The sequence below is a fragment of the Symphalangus syndactylus genome, chromosome 12, assembly GCF_028878055.3.
Source record: "Symphalangus syndactylus isolate Jambi chromosome 12, NHGRI_mSymSyn1-v2.1_pri, whole genome shotgun sequence".
NCBI classification, from domain to species: domain Eukaryota; kingdom Metazoa; phylum Chordata; class Mammalia; order Primates; family Hylobatidae; genus Symphalangus; species Symphalangus syndactylus.
Genome location: NC_072441.2, coordinates 47,782,065 through 47,804,316, shown reverse-complemented (window position 1 = coordinate 47,804,316; position 22,252 = coordinate 47,782,065). Strand labels below are relative to the sequence as shown.

At 36.6% G+C, this 22,252-nt stretch overlaps 1 protein-coding gene across 6 annotated transcripts in view; it reads left to right on the top strand.

Moving 5' to 3' along the window:
• Positions 1-19,415, top strand: part of ARHGAP29 (Rho GTPase activating protein 29) — a 74,359-nt gene extending 54,944 nt beyond the window's left edge. For 5 of the 6 annotated variants that reach the window (XM_063625545.1, XM_063625542.1, XM_063625540.1 and 2 more), the window contains 11 exons: positions 1,959-2,116; positions 2,698-2,834; positions 3,109-3,213; positions 5,464-5,562; positions 6,581-6,720; positions 7,002-7,190; positions 7,771-7,908; positions 12,066-12,298; positions 13,849-14,176; positions 14,308-14,416; positions 17,272-19,415. In XM_063625545.1, the coding sequence (XP_063481615.1) occupies positions 1,959-2,116; positions 2,698-2,834; positions 3,109-3,213; positions 5,464-5,562; positions 6,581-6,720; positions 7,002-7,190; positions 7,771-7,908; positions 12,066-12,298; positions 13,849-14,176; positions 14,308-14,416; positions 17,272-18,152 (2,517 nt within the window). In that variant the 3' untranslated portion in view covers positions 18,153-19,415. The remainder of the gene's footprint in view (positions 1-1,958; positions 2,117-2,697; positions 2,835-3,108; positions 3,214-5,463; positions 5,563-6,580; positions 6,721-7,001; positions 7,191-7,770; positions 7,909-12,065; positions 12,299-13,848; positions 14,177-14,307; positions 14,417-17,271) is intronic. The other variant, XM_063625544.1, reaches the window with a different exon arrangement.
• The last annotated feature ends 2,837 nt before the right edge of the window (positions 19,416-22,252 follow it).

The window sequence follows — 22,252 nt, the reverse complement described above, 5'->3', positions numbered from 1 at the left end:
TTACCTTAGAAGTCATTTAGGCCATTTACCTTTGACAAATTCTCTTCACCTCAAACAATAGCTAATGATAGCTAAGATTGACTGTGTACCTGCCAGTGTATTAAGCTCATGGTCTACATTAATTCATTTAATTCTCACAAAGATCCTATCAAGTTTGTAGCTCCATTTTACTGGTGAGAAAATTAAAGTTTAGAAAGCCTTCTCAAGACGCGGTCCTTTGACCAGTCATATTGCCATTACTTTGAGAGCCTATGAGGAATGCAGAATCTTGGATTTCAACACAGATCCTTAGAACCATAATCTGCATTTGGACAAGATCCCCAAGGTGATTCATTTGCACATTAACTTTTTCAATGCACTGGTTTAAATAAGTTATAAATAACTTGATGAAGGTCACCTAGCATGCAAGTTACCTTTAGGATCAAGAGATTAAGCAGTTTACCTTTAGCTGGAGAATGCTCTAATATACCAGTTGCTAGAATTAAACTGTACCTTATGCAGTTTGAATTTTCTTTGTTTCTTGAAGGAGTTAGGGCACAAATAAGCTATTTATTCTGTTATCTGTACTTTTCAAATACTATGTATGCAGAGTCAAGTATCCTTAGGGAAATGCCTGTCTACGTTGAAAAGGACTTAGAGGCTAATTATCCTATCATCTGGTATTTCAAGAGAGATGAAGAGGAAACATGGCAGTCTTTGAAATGACATTAAGCTAATCAAAATTTAGCATTTATTCAGATTGCTTCCCTTAAATACCTTCCCCACAAAGAAGCCAGAGTGTCATTTTAAAGAATAAATCAGATCGTGTTATAGCTTTGTGTAAAATGCTCCACCAGCTTCCTGTTGCACTTAAATTCAGACACCTTGCCATAGTTTAGACAACGACTTCTTTTTTTAGCTTTATCTTATATCAGAGCTCCAGCTCTTTCCATATGCTTCAACCATATTGACCTTTCATCTGTTTCTTGAGCATGACAAGCTCTTTCCCATTCACATTTGCACTACCTCCTCCTTTCGTTTGGATTGATCTCCATGAAGCTTTTCGTACGTCGGCCCACAGTTCAAATGTTACCTCCTCAGAGAGGTATGCCTTCCCTAATTTACTATGTTGGAAATACCTTTCACAAACACGTACCTGGTCATACTGCATATTTTGACATTCTTATGTAGTATTTATAGCATTTTTCAGTACCAGAAAGTATTTTATTTACATAATTTGTTGCTTCTCTCGCATACCACCCTCAGGAGAACGTAAAGGTCCATGGGGGTCAGTATCTCATCGGTTTGCTGTAATATACCCAAAGCCTAGGTTTTTGTGAACATCAGATTAGTGTATTCATGTAAGACTCTGAGAATGGGTATGACATATTGTACACACTTGTCAGCTGCTGCTATTGTTGTTAGTACAAGTGATGATAGTGATAATATATTTAGGCATTTGTGAAACTCAATGAAATAATGTATTTGAATAGATTCAAGGTAATATCTAAGAACTGAGTACTGTAGTTAAGCATTTCTATTTTTATAGGATTGAAAAACTGAAAACAGCCTAAATAACAGTTCTTTGATTGGAAGTGTTTTCCCCATGTTTTTCTCTGAAGAGTTTAGGCAGTTGTGATCAGACCATCAGGATATAGAGATGAGGATCCTCAGAAACACATCCATCTCCTAAAATTATGATCCAGTTGGGGCATGGAGTTTTGAAGTTACTTTTGAACTTTTCAGCTAAAAGCCAGTTTTGCTGGAAATGATTGCTCCTAGATATTAGATTCAAACTACTTTTCTCCCTAATCTAGACATTATGCAAAATCAGGCATCATAGTATGTTCAGAGTGATATTAAGTGTTGTATGCTTCACTGTATGGCATTTTTATTGGTGCAGTCATTGAAATAAATGTATGTTTGTATAGCATTCTGTATGTCATGAGTTACTCTGCCTTTTGTCTCTGTGTCCATAGGTAACAGTTAACCTCTTCCACATGCAGCATCTTCAGGCTGCTTCCCTTGCAGACAGTTTACAGTCTCTCTGTGATAGTGCCAAACTCTATGACCCAGGCCAAGAGTACAGTGAATTTGTCAAGGCCACAAATTCAACTGAAGAAGAAAAAGTTGATGGGTGAGAATTAATGTACAGGCAAAATTATTTCAAAATATAAAACACTTAATTGTTAAGCTTCTGTCTAGTACAAGGAGGTGTCTTTTCTAACAGACAAAATTAACTTAAAAAATTTCTGAGTTCTTTAAATATTGTTTTATGGTATCGAAGTAGATATATTTAAAGAATAGATGTAATTCACTAACAGCCTTTCCATTTTGACACAGACTTCTTTTATTTAAGAATTAAAAATCCTTTGGGAATGGCATATGATGGCCATACATGTTTTGAAGGTCCACAAAATTTAACCTATGTTTTTCACAGAGGTCATGCTAGAAAAGTTTAGCCATGACATGAATTATTAACTATGCTTTTGCTACTCACTTCCCATGTTTTCAGAGTAATAAGCACAAATAATTAAAAAGTATTTACATCTCCTGTAAGAAGCTGAACAATGTAGTATGGTTTGTTTTTAATATTTAGTTTAATTCTTCTGTGATTGTTAAATTAATAGATTTTTCTAAACATAGAATGAAATAGATTGATTATCAGTTATTCTTTGGAGTGTTGAGTTTTGTTTTTTGTCATTGTTGTTGTTTCAGAAATGTAAATAAACATTTAAATAGTTCCCAAACTTCAGGATTTGGACCTGCCAACTCTTTAGAGGATGTTGTACGCCTTCCTGACAGTTCTAATAAAATTGAAGAGGACAGATGTTCTAACAGTGCAGATATAACAGGTAGTTTTCCACACTAAAGAGAGTGCTAATTTATAAAAGGTCAGATTGTTCGAATGTGATTGTTAAATTAATTGGTGCTCTGGAATTTAAAAATCAGGCCTTAGATTGTAAATTTATGAGATCTTATTCACAGTTGTTACCATGGTGACTGTCTTAACGTTGATAACTGGTTATTGTTAAAGAAATTTGAATTGTCTCACTTGATAGAATGTCAGTATTTTACCTTATGAAATCCACCTGTAGCCAAGTTTTGACTTTATTCTTTTTATTAAAGGTCCTTCCTTTATAAGATCATGGACATTTGGGATGTTTAGTGACTCTGAGAGTACTGGAGGGAGCAGCGAATCTAGATCTCTGGATTCAGAATCTATAAGTCCAGGTACATCTATATTTAAATATAGAAGTCTAGCGATGAAAACTCATTGAAAGATCAGTCCTTTTTTAGGTATTTTTTAACTACCTTGTTTTTATAGTGAACTTTCACACATAATAGAGAGGAAAGTGTACAGTTTAAAAAATAGTTTTTAAAAACCCCTCATATATTCGCCACCCAGCCTAAGAAATAGATCATTATCAGTATATTCGAAGCCCCCTGTGTACACCTCCTTGGTAACATTGCCCTATCTCCCACCAAGATAAACCATTATCCTGAAGTGTTTTAAAAACATTCCCTAGCTATTTTAAATGTTTCTAGTACCTATATCTGGTGAAGTTTTGCTCTCTTCTGAATGTTATACAAATTGAATTATGCTATTGTGACTTCATGCATGTATTTTTTTTTAAGATCTATGTGAATGTAGGTAGCCATCTTTATTTTCACTGCTGTATATTCTGTGAATATAACTATCATCTTTTGGACTGTTTGGTACTTAATTGCTATAGTAAACAATGTCATTTTGCTATTTCTGTGCCTGCAACTACTTATTCTTGTTAATTTTTTACAAATGTGCTTTAAGATACTTTAATATAGATTATCTCATGATTCCCCAGAGAGAAATAGAGTAAGCGATTTGAATTCTCCCTTAGTGGCTTCTAAGAGAGTAACTTGCCTAGGTTATACAGCTAGCAGGAGAAGAAGGTAGCAATTGAACCCATGAGATTCTTATATCCAACATTCTTTCTTTACACCTCTACCAAAGACTGCTTCAGGCCCGTTCTTTCTGGCAACGTTTCATTCTTCTAGGATCTTAATAGATTATAGGATTTAAGCCATCTCAGATTCCAAGGCCTTTTTCTTCTTTTACATATTGCAGAAGTGTTACTCATTTAGATAAATCTCTTATATTTAAAGTTAGGAAACTATTTTCATGCAGCACTGGGTCTGTAGGCTGATTATCACCTGCCACTTTGCTGCCTTCTTTAAAACTAGCACTGTTCAAGGAAAGTTCTGGAAGTGTGAGCCTGATATTGAGCTGAATATTTGTAATTAGCTTTGTAACAACAAACTGGTTCTAGGTAGCTCCAGAAATTATGACCCAATCTAGAGCAAGCCCCAAATTATTTAGGATCGCATAAGACTTCATGTGGTAAAGGCAAAATTATAGAAACCACATCACCTGATAAATGGGTGAAAACCTGGGAATGCCTTGCCTGGGAAAAAGGAAGATTGGAGACCTGTCAGCTGTCCTCAAATACTGGAAGTGAAAAGGGATTAAAGTTAGAGTGCTTGTTTCCTCCATTTGGGAAAAATATGACCAAGGCTGAGATTTATAGGGAGGCAGATTTCTGTTCAGTAATATAAGAAATGCATTTTACAATTAGAATAGTTATAAAATGGAGCAATACAACCTTGTGATTTATCAGTCATTGGGGGCACATTCAAAGTGAAAACTAGATAGCTACCTTTAAGCATATTGTGAAGAAAAATCCTTTGTTGAAGAGGATGTTCTTTAAAATCATTTGTAAAGGCTTTTCTAACTCGGAATTTGAAACTTTTAAGGCCTTATGTTAAGGTGAATTCTTCCACTTAGATATAGGCCTGTGCAGAGGGAGTAAATAAACCTCATTCCCAGTTGAGCTGCTTCCAAGCATGCTTTGATACATATGGCAGTGTCCTTTGTTGACATAGCTTGTATCCTGTGGTCTCAGCTCCCTGCCAGTATCACTGGGCTGTTGTTCCTGGTTCCCAGTCGGCAGTCTTGCCAGTAACATAAATGTGATGTTACTGTTGGGTTGTTATATTCAAAGATTTTTGTATATTGTAGAAAGCTTTTAGTTTAATTGTATACATTTATAACTTAATTCAGCAAACATTTAATGACAACTTTACTGTTGTGCCAGCTACTCTGTCACATATTAGGTATTATACATGAATGGAAAATATCAGCTATACTTGTGGAGTTTACAGTCTCTAATACTTACCATCAGAAGTTGGCAGTAAAGTGTTATTGGACTACGTGAGCCTCAGTTTTAAATTTGTTTGGGAAAGTCAGACTTGGTTAAATTTCTTTTTGTTCCCAGGAATGAGTATCAAAATTCCAGGTTACCCAGAGTATGAGAATAGAAGCAAAGTTTTACATTGAAGCTAATTAAATAGTATGACATCTGTTATTTCAAAAGTGTTGTCATTTCCTGTTTCAAAGATTCTACAATGAATGGTCAGGTAATTGTATCCACAATTTTCTTCTAGGAGACTTTCATCGAAAACTTCCACGAACACCATCCAGTGGAACTATGTCCTCTGCAGATGATCTAGATGAAAGAGAGCCACCTTCCCCTTCAGAAACTGGTATTGTATTTACCTGAATTAAGTCCCACTAAACCAGCTCAATCAGTAGCACTGCATGATATTAGATAAATAGTATAATTTTAAAGAATCAATACTTTGTTGTGTATTAAACAAAAAAAATTCACCATGACTTAAATATATCCCAACAATTATGTATAAGTGTGGGTTGATAATGTATTAATCAAATGTTACAAATACAAATATAAGAATAGGCAGCAAAACTACTGGATGTAAAGTGTATTGGCATGGTGCTAAAATAACAGGCTAGATATTGTGCATTTTCATAAACCTAATACTGTGACTTAGTGTTAAAAGGATTGTGGTGCATAAGAAATTTTAAAAAGCTCCTTCAAAAGAAACAATGCAAGAAAACTAAGTAAGTGTACTTCTTGAGGACAAGGAAGTTGTGGATGTTGAAGGATAAAGTTAAATCAGTTACCTTAACGACTTGAATTAGATTCATATAAATTCATTTTGTGTTTAATGCCTACAGATACCTGGTTTGGCGTCAATTTCCTAAATTAATGGAATATGTGACCTCCAGTATAATATTAATATGTAACTAGCTAACATTAACTATAATTTTATAGTGAATTAAGAATAGCTTTATCTGTAATGCAGATAATGCTCACACTCTAACCTCATACAGCTATTTTTCTTTGTTTAGAGGGGTTTTTTCTAATGCCACCTATGAACACACTTCCCAGCTCTATGAAAGAGCATATTAATAACAGTGTAAATATGCTGATTCTGAAAACGTTATGTCATGTTATTATTCATAGCAGTGACTTGGTGACGATTTTTACTCATAGCTAAAATGCTTGATAAATGTGCCTTTTAAGAGATCTATAAATTGGACCTATAAATTGGATGCTAAGCAGCTATTTTGGTATTAGAGATTCAGAGCTTCTTATAATATATGAATGATTACAGGGTTTAAAGATTATTCAAAATATGATATCACATGGTATAATTTTTCTATAATTTTACAATTTTTATAAACTATTTCTCTTGCAAGGACCCAATTCCCTTGGAACATTTAAGAAAACATTGATGTCAAAGGCAGCTCTCACACACAAGTTTCGCAAATTGAGATCCCCCACGAAATGTAGGGATTGTGAAGGCATTGTAGTGTTCCAAGGTGTTGAATGTGAAGAGGTAAGATCTTTGTGGAATTGTGTTGATCCTTTTATGCTTTTTGTTTTATACTTTTTTGTTTTTAATTTTACTTTTTAGGATCTTTTGCAAATATATGTTTAATAAATTGTACTACAGTATGCCTTCTATAATTTTATATTTTGTTTTGTTGTTAAATCTGTTTCAAATAGCGCAAGTAATACCTCTTAAACTCATTTTTGCTGTTTTATCTTCCACCTGCAGTTTGGCCAGTTGTGAATAGTTTTAAAGTTAACTAGTTTCAAACTGTCATTTTCTTGTAGTGTCTCCTTGTTTGTCATCGAAAGTGTTTGGAAAATTTAGTCATTATTTGTGGTCATCAGAAACTTCCAGGAAAAATACACTTATTTGGAGCAGAATTCACACAAGTTGCAAAAAAGGAACCAGATGGTATCCCTTTTATACTCAAAATATGTGCCTCAGAGATTGAAAATAGAGCTTTGTGTCTACAGGTACGTTATAACTCTTAAAATTTTAAAAAGGATAAATGCCTGTGTAACCTATTCTAATGAAAAGGAGACTTTAAAGAACATAATGCTCAGGGGTTTTGTTTTGTTTTGTTTCTGAGACAGGGTCTCACTCTGTTGCCCAGGCTGGAGTACAGTGGCATGATCACTGCTCACTGCAGCCTTGACCTCCCAGGCTCAAGCAACCCACGCTCTTCAGCCTCCTAAGTAGCTGGAACCACAGGCACGTGCTACCACGCCTGGCTAATTTAAAAAAAAATTTTTTTTTCTGTAGAGATGTGGTCTCCTGGTTGCCCAGGCTGGTCTTGAACTCTAGGCTCAGGTGATCTTCCCGCCTCCACCTCCCAGGCACCTGGCCAATGCACAGTCTTTTTCAGTCTGAATCTTTTTCAGATTTCTATAGGAAATGTTACCTCATTTGGCCTTGAATAGTTTTTTTCTAAAATAATAATAATAAAATTTGAAATAGAGTGAAAAGATTGAAAATCAAATATATGTAGATAGCTGCATTTAGCCATTTGTACTGAAGAAGAATTTTGCAAAATTTTTTTCTTTTCTATTGAAGGGAATTTATCGTGTGTCTGGAAACAAAATAAAAACTGAAAAACTGTGTCAAGCTTTGGAAAATGGAATGCACTTGGTAGACATTTCAGAATTTAGTTCACATGATATCTGTGACGTCTTGAAATTATACCTTCGTCAGGTAAAATTTTTACCCTTGAAACCCACCATTAAATTAAAAACAGCAAAAATATGATTTGTATTTTGCTGATAACATTTGCTACACGTGTTTTTTCATTGGCATAGACGGTATGGACATCTTGCTAATTGTTAGTGCATAGGTCAAAGAGTATATGAAATACATGTACACTTTAAAGAAAAATAAAAACAAACTCATCTCCCATCACCCACCTTAAGAAAATAGAATATTACTCTACCTTATAAAAAAAACTCCCATGTTCTACTTCCAAGTTACATCCCCCTAACTCCACCAAGGAGGTCTTTAATAATCATAACTGTCTCTCTTCTCTTAATAGTTTTAATACTTGCTATTTATTCCTAAACAATGTATTGTTAAGCTTTGGAAAATTGACTTGAAAGCATAAATCTAGCTGTGTAAGGAAATCCCAGTATCCACACAGTTATATGAAGTAAATAAAACAGTGTCTGGATCGTAGGCTGGCTTTGCCTTCATTGATATTTTAAAATAGCCATTGTGATAGGTTAGTGGCCAAGATGATGAATGTGTCCTGGGAACACGTAATGTACTACATTTGGAACATCTGGAAGGACTGTCCTATAAGCTGGGTACTGCACATTCTAGTAGGAATATGGGAGTAGACTGCTCTCTCTTTTTTTTTTCTCGCTGTTAAACCTGTAGTTTGCAGGAGTAGGTCCAAAGACCTACTCAGTGGGATGAAATAAATGGCTCTAGTAGCATCAAGCAGCAGCTCATGGAGGAACTGCAAGAACTTAATCAGCACATTGTCATGAGACAAGTACAAAAAAAGACCTGAGCCAAGCTTAGCTGCTATTCTGTCCTCGGGTGAAAATGAAGAGATAATGTCAGAGAGAATAGCGATTATAGTCCTCAACATATCAATCTCTGCAGTTCTGTTGCTTCCAACTGGATCCTTTTTTTAAAAAAAATATTTTTTAAATTGACATATGATAATTGTACACATTTATAGAGTACACAGTGATGTTTTGATATATATAATGCATAATGATCAGATCAGGGTAATTAGCCCATCCATCATCTCAAACATCATTTCTTTGTGTTGGAACATTCAACACCCTCCTTTTAGTTATTTTGAAAGTATGCAATATATTATTGTTAACTACAATCATCTTACAGTGGTATAAAACACCAGAACTTACTCCTCCTTATCTAGCTGTAATTTTGTACTGGATTTTTAAAAATATGGTAACTAGCTGCCATCCTGGGATATATCTTTTCCACCTTCTCCTCTTTTATGAGGAAATGCCTGTCATGTCTTCCCTTTTTTGTTTTGTTTTGTTTTGTTTTGTTTTATTCTCCTGTTTTGGTCATGCCCCTACTTGAGCAAGGTAGAATAGGAGTAAATATTTAAAACCTTGTTTATCCATGAATGTCTTTATATTCTACTCTCTTGAATGGAAATGTCATAATGTTGATAGTATGGATGGTTCTAATATTCTGGGCTGAAAATTATTTTTCTTCAGAAATTCAAAGGTGTTTTTTTGTTCTCTTTGAAGCCTGAAATCCTTCTCATTTCTAACTCCTTATATGTGGCCTATGATTTTGTCTCTGAAAGCTTGTAGAATCTTTTTTTCCCGTTATCCTAAAATTTTATAAGTATGTGTTTTGATGTGGGTATGTTTTATCCACTATTCAGGGCACTCCATGAGCACTGCCAGTCCTGGTTAGTCCTTTGGAACTTCCCATTTTGCTGCTCATTTCCTCCCCTTTATTTTCTGTTTGCTTTCCATCTGGAACTCTTATTTGGATACTTGACAACCTGGACAGGTTCTGTACTTCCCTTATCTCTTCTCTATCATTCATTTCTTTTTTTTGTTTGTTTTCTTATAACACTTTCTAAGAGATTTCCTCAGCTTTATCTTTCTTCCTTGCTATTAACTATTTCATTCCTGGTATCACATTTCAATTTCCCAGAATTGTAGTTTTTGTTCTTTTTGCAGCTTTCTTCCTTTTTTAATGACTGCCGTATCTGAGGATATTTAGTTGTTTTTTTTTTTTAAGATTCTTTTCTTGGCTTATTCTCTAGCCTTGTCCAATAGAAATATAATGTGAGCCACATATACAATATTACATTTTCTAGTAGCCACATAAACAGGTGAAATTAGTTTAATATTTTACTTAAACTGAAAATATCATTTGAACATTTAATCAGTATTTTTAAATTATTAATGAAATAATTTTACCTTATTTTGTTACTGAGTCTTTAAAATCTGCTATGTTTTGTTCATTTAAAGTACATCTCAGTTTAGACCAGCCACATTTCCAGGGCTCAGTAGCCACATGTGGCTTGTGGCCACCATATTAATCGCACAGTCCTAGACCTTTATGTTTTTTTTTTCTACTCATTTTGATTTCTGTCTCCATGATTGTCTGCTTAAAATGAAAGAGTTGAAAATTGAATCTCTTTCGAGGCTTTTGAACGCATGAAGTCTTCGAAGACTTTGAGCTTTATTGTAGGGTGATCTAGGTGGGCTGTTTGGGAAACGCTTGATGTCTCTATCTCTGTAGGTTTCTGTTCTTGGGGTAGTCTGATACTCCAGAGAAGGGTCTTTCCTTGCCTAGAGTGTGGTACCAGTCCTGTAAGAGCCAAGTAGGCTAAGAAGGCCTCAGGATCTCTACATTTAGAATGGCATGTGTAGTCACTAAATCCCCGTTTTCAGATAGTTGCCCATCTGTCCTTTGTGTTTGACATTGCCCATCCAGAGACTCTCTGCTTTATACTGCCCGGAGAAGAAACCTTGAGACTTCTCGGGAAGAGGCTGCTCAGAAGCGTGAAGTGGCAACAGGGATCTATAGATCTAAGCCTTCTCAGATAGCCCACGCTCCAGCAGAATCAGAAGACCTAGTGCTGACAGTCCCTGAGTCTCCTTAGGATTCTGTCAGTCATGTTGGTTCACAGTTTGAGATTTCAGCTTTCTCAGAGCTGCTAAGTCAGTACTTGTTCATTTGCTCCTCATCTCTTCAGCTTATGAAGTAATGTTTTTGTCTCCTCTCCTATTCTCGCAGTCCTGTGGTCTTACTGTATTTTAGTGGGATTGCAGGAAAAGAAATTGGGTATAATTGTTGGATCTACCATGTTAGCCCAGGAAACTACTGGTATATCTTTAATCACATTTTACAGGACTCTCAGCTGAAAAATGGAGGCCAAATACCTTTGAATGACTATAAATCTCATAGTGAATCATCCTTTATCTCTTCTAGCCAGGCAAGGAGAGGAAATGAATAGGGTCCAATACTATCAGCTCTCATTCTGTCTCAGGAATATTATGTGACCAAGACTTTCATGTGGGAAACCATGTTCCATTCTTAAAACAATGTTAGAGAGTAGCCTTCATGCTACTCGTTTATTGTGTAGGAAATCTGCAGCTCCAAGAGGTTAAGTGACTTCCTTCAGATCCCAGAGTGGTGTAGGTAGAAATTGATCTCAAGGCTGCCCCTCTCTAGGACCAGCAGAGGAAACCAGAGAAAGGGGCACCTACCTCCTAACTCAATAAAATAGGACCTCAGGTAGTAGTCAGAGGTACCCTGTGTTTCATCACAGAGCAAGTAGAAACATTGAAATTCTTTATGACACTGGGCAGATCAAAATGGCATGCCCTTTGTTAGTTTGAGAAGGTATTTTTTCTTTTGACCTATTTATGGCAATTCAAGGTGTATTAAAAAATTAGATAAATAAAATGTTGACAGTGTCTTCTTGCTGTTTCTCTCATATCAAGAAAATTCAGTTTATTCACCTTTTTAACTAATTTGACTTATTTTGTGCATTATCCTGGGTTTTATTTCAATAAAAGAGTTGAAGATCATACTAACTTTGGGGGAGTCGTGAATGTAATTGCTATAGGATATATATCAGACTTGTAAAATTCCATCATGCAGCTTTAGGTTTAGTTTTACTGATTATCAGTTAAGTCATTTTTAATACAGATACAATTTATGATGATGATTCTAGGTTTACTTTATAGACCACATCTGTAGCAAACATTTGCGTTACTAAATGTGGATTGACTTTAAATCTTAATGTAAAGGGACATGCCAAATCACTCTGTAACTGTTAGTAATAGTTGATTATTAACAGAAAAAAATAGAATGCTCACCCCAATGTAATTTTATTTCTTTAGCTCCCAGAACCATTTATTTTATTTCGATTGTACAAGGAATTTATAGACCTTGCAAAAGAGATCCAACATGTAAATGAAGAACAAGAGACAAAAAAGGATAGTCTTGAAGACAAAAAATGGCCAAATATGTGTATAGAAATAAACCGAATTCTTCTAAAAAGCAAAGACCTTCTAAGACAATTGCCAGCATCAAATTTTAACAGTCTTCATTTCCTTATAGTACATCTAAAACGGTAAGAATTTTATATAACTAGAACATTTATTAATGGGCAATTGATTTGTTTTTTGCTTTTAATTGTAGTAAAATCCACATAACAAAATTTACCTTCTTAGCCATTTTTTTTTTTTTTTTTTTTGTGAGATGGAGTCTCGCTCTGTTGCCCAGGCTGGAGTGCAGTGGCACGATCTCGGCTCACTGCAACCTCGCCTCCTGGGTTCAAGTGATTCTTCTGCCTCAGCCTCCTGAGTAGCTGGGAGTACAGGTGCATGCCACCATGCCCAGCTAATTTTTGTATTTTTAGTAGAGACGGGGTTTCAACATATTGGCCAGACTGGTCTCGAACTCCTGACCTCATGATCCGCCCGCCTCAGCTCCCAAAGTGCTGGGATTACAGGCATGAGCCACCGTGCCTGGCACTTCTTAGCCATTCTTAAGTGTTAAGTGTGTTCATATTGTTGCAGTGTTACTTTTAAAATGAACATTTCATTTCCAATCTGTGTAAGGGAAAGGGAGACATTGAAGATACATGTACATGCAGCCAACATAGTTCCCTCAGATGTCTCCTGTGTGCCAGGCTCTGGCTGGCTAAACAAGGATGAAAACATAGGGTTTCAGCCATCTGTTGATCTCAATCAGCTGTGGGGACAGATCTGCAGACAAACAGAGTACAGCATCATTGTTCTAACAGCTATGTACAGCATGCAGAGGAAGATTGTGTGATGGAGGCATAAATCCGAGGAGATAGCCCTTGAATCAGACTTACAGAACGAAGTAGTATCTTGGTGGGCAAAATTACACAGAAGAGCATTCCAGGCACAAAGTCACAGACATGGAGACACGAGCGCATTGTGCATCTGAGAAATATAAGTGAATTGGTTAGGCTGCAATACAGCAAGCAGTAGCAGAAACTGAGCCAGGCAGAGGCCAGATAAAGTCTTGCATGCCTGGCAGGTGTGCTGACCATCTTACTTCGGTACCCACTGAAGAATTTTGAGCTAGCAATTTGACAGGCTCAGATTTGCCTTTTAGATATTTCTGGCAGCAATATGGAAACTAGATTGGAGAGGAGGCCTTTATTACAATTCAGATCTCCTTGAATAATCATAGAAATAAAAGGTGGTAAGAGCTTGAAGTGAGGCCAGAGGAGTGGGGATGGTGTTGGAACTGAGATCTTCAGAAGGGAGAATCATCTAGACTTGAAGACTGGAGATGGGTAGTGAGAGAACTGACAATGATGTTTAGGTTCCCAGTATAAGGACTTGGGAGGATATACCATATACTGAGATGGGAGCAGTTTTTAGGGGTATTTTTTCTTTCTGCTGGTAAAACTGTAGTAGTTCCTTCTACTTACTTGAAATTTATTCCAATACTGTGAAACTGTGAAACTCTGTTTGGCATGTGGTCAATATTTTAATCAAATAAATATAATCTTTTCCTAGACTTTTTCCCCCTAGTATTTTTGTGCAGCTCATTTTCCCTCCACCCTCTCTATTCCATAGTAAACTACAGTCAAGGAACTCTAATAGGCAAATCTCATACAACTTTGTGTGTTCTGCTTTGCAGGGTAGTAGATCATGCAGAAGAAAACAAGATGAACTCCAAAAACTTGGGGGTGATATTTGGACCAAGTCTCATTAGGCCAAGGCCCACAACTGCTCCCATCACCATCTCCTCCCTTGCAGAGTATTCAAATCAAGCACGCTTGGTAGAGTTCCTCATTACTTACTCACAGAAGATCTTCGATGGGTCCCTACAACCACAAGATGTTATGTGTGGCATGGGTGTTGTTTCACCTCAGGTTGATCAAGGCTGTTTTCCAAAGCCTCTGTTATCACCAGAAGAAAAAGACATTGAACGTTCCATGAAGTCACTATTTTTTTCTTCAAAGGAAGTGAGTTTGACCTTTATGGAATTATATTAGAACTTTGTAATATTTATGTTAATAAGTTAAAAATCTTTGAACTGTTTATTTTGAGGTTATGTTTTACTTCTTCCATTTTAAAAATTATCTTGCATCAACAGGATATCCATACTTCAGAGAGTGAAAGCAAAATTTTTGAACGAGCTACATCATTTGAGGAATCAGAACGCAAGCAAAATGTGTTAGAAAAATGTGATGCATGTCTCAGTGGTGAGTGGCCATGTAAAAAAAAAATATGTTTGCTGACTTAAAACTTTGCCAGTAGAACCATGATTAAAACCAAGGTGAGGGGCGACGAGGGAAGCCAGAGAATGAAGCTTTATTAGTTAACAAATCTTGGCTAGCCTTTGAGAAAGTTGCTTTTTAGTGTATCTTGCATTTAAATGAATGTCATTCTTCGTAAAAGTCTTTCTTATAATAAGACATCTTGGAGTTTATAATGTTTTTCGTGTTCCTTCTGAATTTTGTTTTTGTTTTTCCATTTTGCCATCAGCTAGAATCAAGGTAGAAATGTGTTGAGCAACGTGATATTCATTAGTATCTTCCGGTTCCATAGTTCAGTGCATTGAACTAACTGCTCATACGGAGTCAAACTAGACTTCTGAAATTCAAAAACTTTAGAGTCCTACTTTTTTTTTTTACATGCTTTTTACCTGTGACCTACATTTAACCCATTAAACGCAGAGATGTGTATGTCTTTTTTATTTCCTTGGCTACGGTCATTTTATTCACTTACTTTCTCTTTATAATATTAGTTGCTGTCATTGCTAGTTGTTAAGCTGGTGGAAAAGCTTCCATTTGTATTGTCATTTCTACATCGTTATAGCTAAATTCCAGTTTTTTACATTGCAGCCATATATGTTTAATTTAATGTGTAATCAAGTTATCAGTGATCATAGGGTCTAAAAAAGGAAAGGAGGGCCGGGCATGGTGGCTCATGCCTGTAATCCCAGCACTTTGGGAGGCTGAGGCGGGCAGATCACCTGAGGTCAGGAGTTTGAGACCAGCTTGGCCAACATGGTGAAACCCCGTCTACTAAAAGTACAAAAAATTAGCCAGGCGTGGTGGTGGGCGCCTGTAATCCCAGCTACTCGGGAGGCTGAGGCAGGAGAATCGCTTGAAGCCGAGAGGCAGAGGTTGCAGTGAGCCGAGAGTGTGCCATTGCACTCCAGCCTGGGTGACAAGTGAAACTGCGTCTCAAAAAAAGAAAAAAAAAAGAAAGGAACTAACATTCACCAGTTACCTGCCTGTTCTGTGCTAAGCACTGTGCTTATTTGTTTGATTCTATTTGATCTTCATAATAGTTCTGTGCTATAAAGTAAATAGCATTATCCTCATTCAGCCGATAACTAACCATCTGAAAGAGACTAAGTAATGCCAATACATTTGAACCCAGTTCTGATTACTAAACCTAACCTTTTTCACTACCCCATGAAGCTCTTAGGAACAGTTATAATAATAAATGTCACTTTCCAGTGTTTATTACATACAAGATAATTTTAAGCACTTTTCCTAGTAGATCATTTAGATCACACAGCAACATAGATACACACAGGAGTCTTATTTCACAGATGAAGACACATAGGACAGTGAGATTGCCTAGCCCAGTGCAAAAGTGGCAGGCAGGGCTGAGCCAGGACCCAGGCAACTGTGCTTCAGAGTCTGTGCTCTTCTCCATTATGCTCTAAGTTTTTCCCTCAGAAATTTAAGAATATATGTTGGTGCTTAGAGTCCAATTGCAAGGAACCAGTTCCCTTAGAATGCTCTATAAATGTGTGGAGGACCTGGGAAAGCAAATCGAAAGAGACTTGGGCCAGGTGTGGTGGCTCGCACCTGTAATCCTGGCACTTTGGGAGGCCGGGGTGTGCGGATCTTGAAGCCAGGAGTTCAGGACCACCCTGGCCAACATGGTGAAACCCTGTCTCTATTAAAAATACAAAAATTATCTGGGCATGGTGGCAGGCACCTGTAATCTCAGCTACTCAGGAGGGTGAGGCAAGAGAATCACCTGAACCCAGGAGGCAGAGGTTGCAGTGAGCCAAGATAATGCCACTGCACTCCAGCCTGGGTGACAGAGTGAGACTCTGTCTCAAAAAACAAAAACAAAACAAAACAAAAAAAGAGGCTTGGAACCCAGGGAAGAGAGGCCAGCAGTCCCAGGTGTGGAAGAAGGTCAGATGAGACGACGACCAAAAAGTGACTCTGGTGGGCACCTGTCTGCAAACCACTGCCTAAGAGATGTGGGTGAAGGACTGGGTGGCAGAGAAAGGATTGCATGCCGTGCTTGGGGCTGGCGGTAGCTCAAAGTCAGGATGGTGTCAAGGCACGGAGTTGATGGATGTGTTTCGGCAGTGAACAGCAAAGCAGGAGAGTGGAGGGCTAGAACATTCCTGGAATTGGAATTTTTTAGGATAGATGCAGGAACTGAAGCTTCTAAGTGAGGAAACATGGACTGTGGGTTCAGACTATAGAAGAAAGAAAATCTGGGATGGGGAAAATGGCACTTTTTAACTCAAAAGCATTCAGCCTTCATTTGACAGAATGGATGTTATGCTTCATTAGTTGATCAGATATGGAGAGCATCTAAGGCATCTAATATGATATGCTGTCACTGGGTTGAGTGTAACTGAAAAGCAGATTGAGTGAGTTGGCAAAATCCTCGGGATTCAGGGCACAGTTACATCTGGTTGGTGTGTAAATTAGTGTCACTTTTCTGAGGTTAATTTTCCAATGTCTGCCTATTGAAACTGTGATAGTCTTTTGACCCAGAAAGTACTTGTTCATGCACAGCACTTAAAAGGAAGTTACTCAGCAAGTGTTTTTTTTTTGTATTTTGTAGCTGTTCATACTGATTTAAATGAGTAAAAAATTTGAACTTTTAAATTCAATATATGCCTTTAATACTGTGCAAATGTTTAACTCCTCCACATAGATAACTGAAAATATTATTTTGGAAAAAGTATTGTAAAACTCATATTGTCTTGATAGAGTGTTCATCTCTAACTCATTCAGACTCTCTTATTAACCATGTGCCACGAACTTAAATAGATTTATTTCATTTTCAGACAAAGCACAGTTGCTTCTAGACCAAGAGATTGAATCAGTATTCCAAAAGATAGAAGATGGTAAAACCCCTAAGCTGCTTTCTCTGAAATCTGATAGGTCAACAAACAATGTGGAGAGGCATACTCCAAGGACCAAGATTAGACCTGTAAGTTTGCCTGTAGATAGACTACTTCTTGCAAGTCCTTCTAATGAGAGAAATGGCAGAAATATGGGAAATATAAATTTAGAAAAGTTTTGCAAGAATCCTGCCTTTGAAGGAGTTAATAGAAAAGACACTGCTACTACTGTTTGTTCCAAATTTAATGGCTTTGACCAGCAAACTCTACAGAAAATTCAGGACAAACAGTATGAACAAAACAGCCTAACTGCCAAGACTACAGTGATCATGCCCAGTGCACTCCAGGAAAAAGGAGTGACAACAAGCCTCCAGATTAGTGGGGACCATTCTGTCAATGCCACTCAAACCAGTAAGCCATATGCAGAGCCAGTCAGGTCAGTGAGAGAGGCATCTAAGAGACGGTCGTCGGATTCCTACCCTCTCGCTCCTGTCAGAGCACCCAGAACACTGCAGCCTCAACATTGGACAACATTTTATAAACCACATGCTCCCACCATCAGTATCAGAGGGAATGAGGAGAAACCAGCTTCACCCTCAGCAGCAGTGCCTCCTGGCACAGCTCATGATCCCCAGGGTCTCATGGTGAAGTCAATGCCAGACCCAGACAAAGCATCAGCTTGTCCTGGGCAAGCAACTGGTCAACCTAAAGAAGACTCTGAGGAGCTTGGTTTGCCTGATGGGAATCCAACGTGTCAGAGACCAAGGCTAAAACGAATGCAACAGTTTGAAGACCTCGAAGATGAAATTCCACAATTTGTGTAGGGTTGTCAAATTTCAGGGTTTTTTTGTTGTTGTTGTTGTGTTATTTTGTGGTATTGTGCTTGTTTTGTGAAAGAATGTTTTGACAGGGCCCCTTTGTATAGGACTGCCAAATCATGGGTTTTGCCTTTTGTTGTTGTATTATCCTCTGTTGGTAATACTGAATGGTAGAATGTTTTGATAGGGTCACATTTGTGCCTCACTGGAATTATCTTTAAATTCTGTATTTTTGAAGTTGTGAATAAGATAGGTGGATTCATATTTTTTAAAGTACAGTTGACTTTCCCTACCAAATGGTCCATTTGAATGCATCCCTAATATATGATATAGTTCTCAACTAATAGGTGCAATTTGGGAAAATCAGGTTTATTTTTTGGAGTGAAACTATTATAAGTGCTTATTTATAAAAGGAATGTTTCTGAATGCAAGTGCCTAAAAAGATCTTTGTTGGTGTGAATATGTTTTTTCACACAATTTTATAGTGCATCTTTTACCATTTGTGCTTTTTTAAGATACATATGTAAGCTCTTATTTTTCAATTGGCAATTCACTTAATTTTTAAATGTTTACATAATGGCCAGAAGGCTTGCAAATCTGTATTTAATTGCATTTTAATTAATTGCCAGTTTTTACACGTGATAGTCAATTGTGCAAAGAAAATGCACTTAAACCTGTTTCTAAATTACATATTCAGTTTTATTGTATTTGGCTTTAGATGGTTTTAATACATTTGATAGTTTTTCACCCCTTGGCTTTATTTTATATAAACTTTTGTTTTTCAGCAGTTCTGAACTTTTTAGTATTTTATAAATGGTCCAAAAAATGCCTGTTTCAGAACTTTTTAAATTCAGTGCATTTCCTCTTGATTTGTCTGGGTTAAAACCATTCCTTTTGTATGAAATGTTTTGACTTATGAATCATTTTATGTACTTGTTCTACCTGGATTGTCAACAACTGAAAGTATATATTCCATCCAAATCAAGCTAAAATTTATTTAAGTTGATTCTGAGAGTACAGGTCAGTAAGCCTCATTATTTGGAATTTGAGAGAAGGTATAGGTGATCGGATCTGTTTCATTTATAAAATGTCCAGTTTTTAGGACTAGTACATTCCTGTTATTTTCTGGGTTTTATCATTTTGTCTAAAATAGGATATAAAAGGGACAAAAAGTAAGTAGACTTTTTATGTGTGAATTATATTTCTACTAAATGTTTTTGTATGACTGTGTTATACTTGATAATATATATATATCAACTTGTTAAATTATTTCACATTCTCGTGGCTTCTTTTCAATTGTTGCCTATTACAGTACGAGAGCTTAAGGTTATTAACCATTGGCTTAGAAGTCAACACCTGGGATCATACATCCCTTGACTACAATGTGGAATGAATTTTATGGAAACTTGTTTTATAGTTCTATGTGACGTCAAGGTCTAGGGAGCAATAACCAGCCCTTTTTTTTCTGAAGCCGTGTTTTTAGTCCTCATTGTACAAAATATAAAATAATCATATTGCTATGAATACCTAAAAAGAAAATTAGAGCCCATGTGTATTGAGCCTTCTCTGTGTGCCAGGAACTTTGCCAAGTTGCTACATAAATTATTTTATTTCAAGTTCACAGCAACCTATAATGGGGGGGTAAGCATGTTATTATTTCTGTGTTACAGATAAGGAAACTAAGGCTTAGTTAAATGACTTGCTTCAATGTTCCACAGGTGTAACAGGTGGAGTCAAATCTCAAACATAGGGCTGTCAGATTTTGATGGTTAGTGCTGTTAATGACTGTGATTACTAAATAATATCTGGTAGTTTTTAACAATAGAAAATGCAACTTTAAAAATGTTTTATTATGGTGAAATACACATAACATTTACCATTTTTAAGTATATTGTTTGAACCATTTTTAAGCATATAGTTCAGTGGCATTAAGTATATTCACATTGTTTTGCAACCATGAGCACCTATTCATCTCCAAAACATTATCATCATCCTATACTAAAACTTAGAAAATGTACTTTTAAACTTCTTCAGTTTTCTTTTAATATATGGAGCCCACGCAAAGGTTATATTATGTAATAAACTCATTTCTCTGTTTTCCCTCACAGCTCAAAAATGAGAATTTCACTTTTGGGTCCTTTCTGCCTTTAGGGCTCCCTGGCACTTCGTCCAGCTTAGAGCCTTAAGCCTCTAGATGCTTTCTAGTTTCCTGGGGCCCTAAGGCAAGTATCTCTTGAGAAGAGGTTGCTATTTCTAGAGTATCCACAGTGTGCACTCTGTTGTGCTATCTAATAATGTGGTGCAAATCATTTATCCAGAAGTTGTTTTTTGCGACATGGAAAGATACGTGAGCAAAAGGAGAGGGCAACAGTGGGAGCCCTGTTAGTGCTGCCAGAACACGAGGAAGCCTTGTGGGAGGCGTATTGTCCAAGACGATGCATATTGTCCAAACGACTCAGAAGAAGTCGTTTCTGAAGGGTTGATCATAACTTCCCTAGCCATGTTTTACCTACAGAGAACTTAATTAGAATTTATGAGTACAGTATGTTAAATTACTTTTAGTGTACCTTAGGCACTGTATTTGTTTTGATACAGAGACAAAGACTATATGATCCCTGAGACTTGCTGCCTAGTGAACTCATAAGCAGATAGAATTGTACCTCAGTTATTTGGGTGATTTAAAGATGGTACTATGGCTACACTATTCCCAGCTATCATTGTGTTACTTACAGTATTTATACAACTGGAAACATCTCTCTAAATGATAACCATTGTATATTGTTAAATAACTTATAGTCAGTGGAATTCTATGGGTTTTTCTTTCCTACAGGCAGGAAATTATGGTGATGTGTTGATATGATTATATATAGAGACTATTCAGTTAACATCTAGGAGTTAGCAAAGTTGCTACATTCACAATCAGTATGTAAGTCAGTTGTATTCCTGGATATCAGCAACTAACAGAAATGGAAGTTTTTAGAAAGTTCTCTTCAATATCATTAAAAAATACAAAATACTCTACCTAAGAATAAGTCTAACAAAAGGTGTACAAGATCTTCATGGAGAAAATGTTAGACCATGTCAGGAAGCATTTAAGGAGATCTTAAATAAATGTAGTACTCCATAATGTACACGAATTAGAAGACTCAGTCGTATAGAGATGTTCATTTACATTTGGAGATTCAATGTAATCCCAGCCAAAATATTTTTTGCATTATTACCTCTATCTACTGTGTATTTCCTTAAGACAAGGGCATTCCTACATAACCATAGTACAACCATCAAACTTAGGAGATTGACATTGACATCATGATATCTAATCCATAGACCACATTCAATCTGCTGATTCTGATTGCCTCAGTAATGTTCCTGTGTTTCAGCATCCCAATCCATGACCACATGGTGCATTTAGTTGTCCTATCTCTTGTTTCATTCAGTCCAGAACAGCTTTTCAGACTTGTCTTTGACCTTGACACTTGAGGAGGATTGGCCAGTTTGTAGAAAGTTCATCAGTTTTGGTTTATCATTAGATAAGACCCATAAGGTTTAGGATAGACATTTTTGTCCAATACTACAGAAATAATGCTCTATACTGAAATGTGTCATGCCAGGATGCACTCAATGTCAATTTGTCTTATACCTGATGGTATTAATTTTGGTCACTTGGTTCAGATAGTATATACCAGGTTTCTCCATTGTAAAATTAGAATTAGAAAGTACTTTGTGAAGAGATTCTTAAAGATTGTAAATGTACTGTTTCTCATCGAATTGTCACGGGCTACTTTGAGTCTATTGACAATTCTTGACTGAACCAATTACTATTTTCGTTGTCAAATGGTGAATTCGTGGCTTCTGCCTTGGTTGGCATCCTACTACTATAAGGAAGAGCTCTTCTCTATTCCTTCATTCACTTAAATCAGTATAGACTCATGAATGCCTACTTTATTCAGTGACAGTGTATTACTGTCACTTATTTTCATGCTGAAATTTTCCCCGATTTGGTTTTTGGGAGTCTCTTCAAGCTGGCTTCTGTGTTCCTTAGAGATGCCTCATTGCTTTTTCGCCTCATTTTTTTACGAGCTCATCTTACACTTTTTCCTATTCCC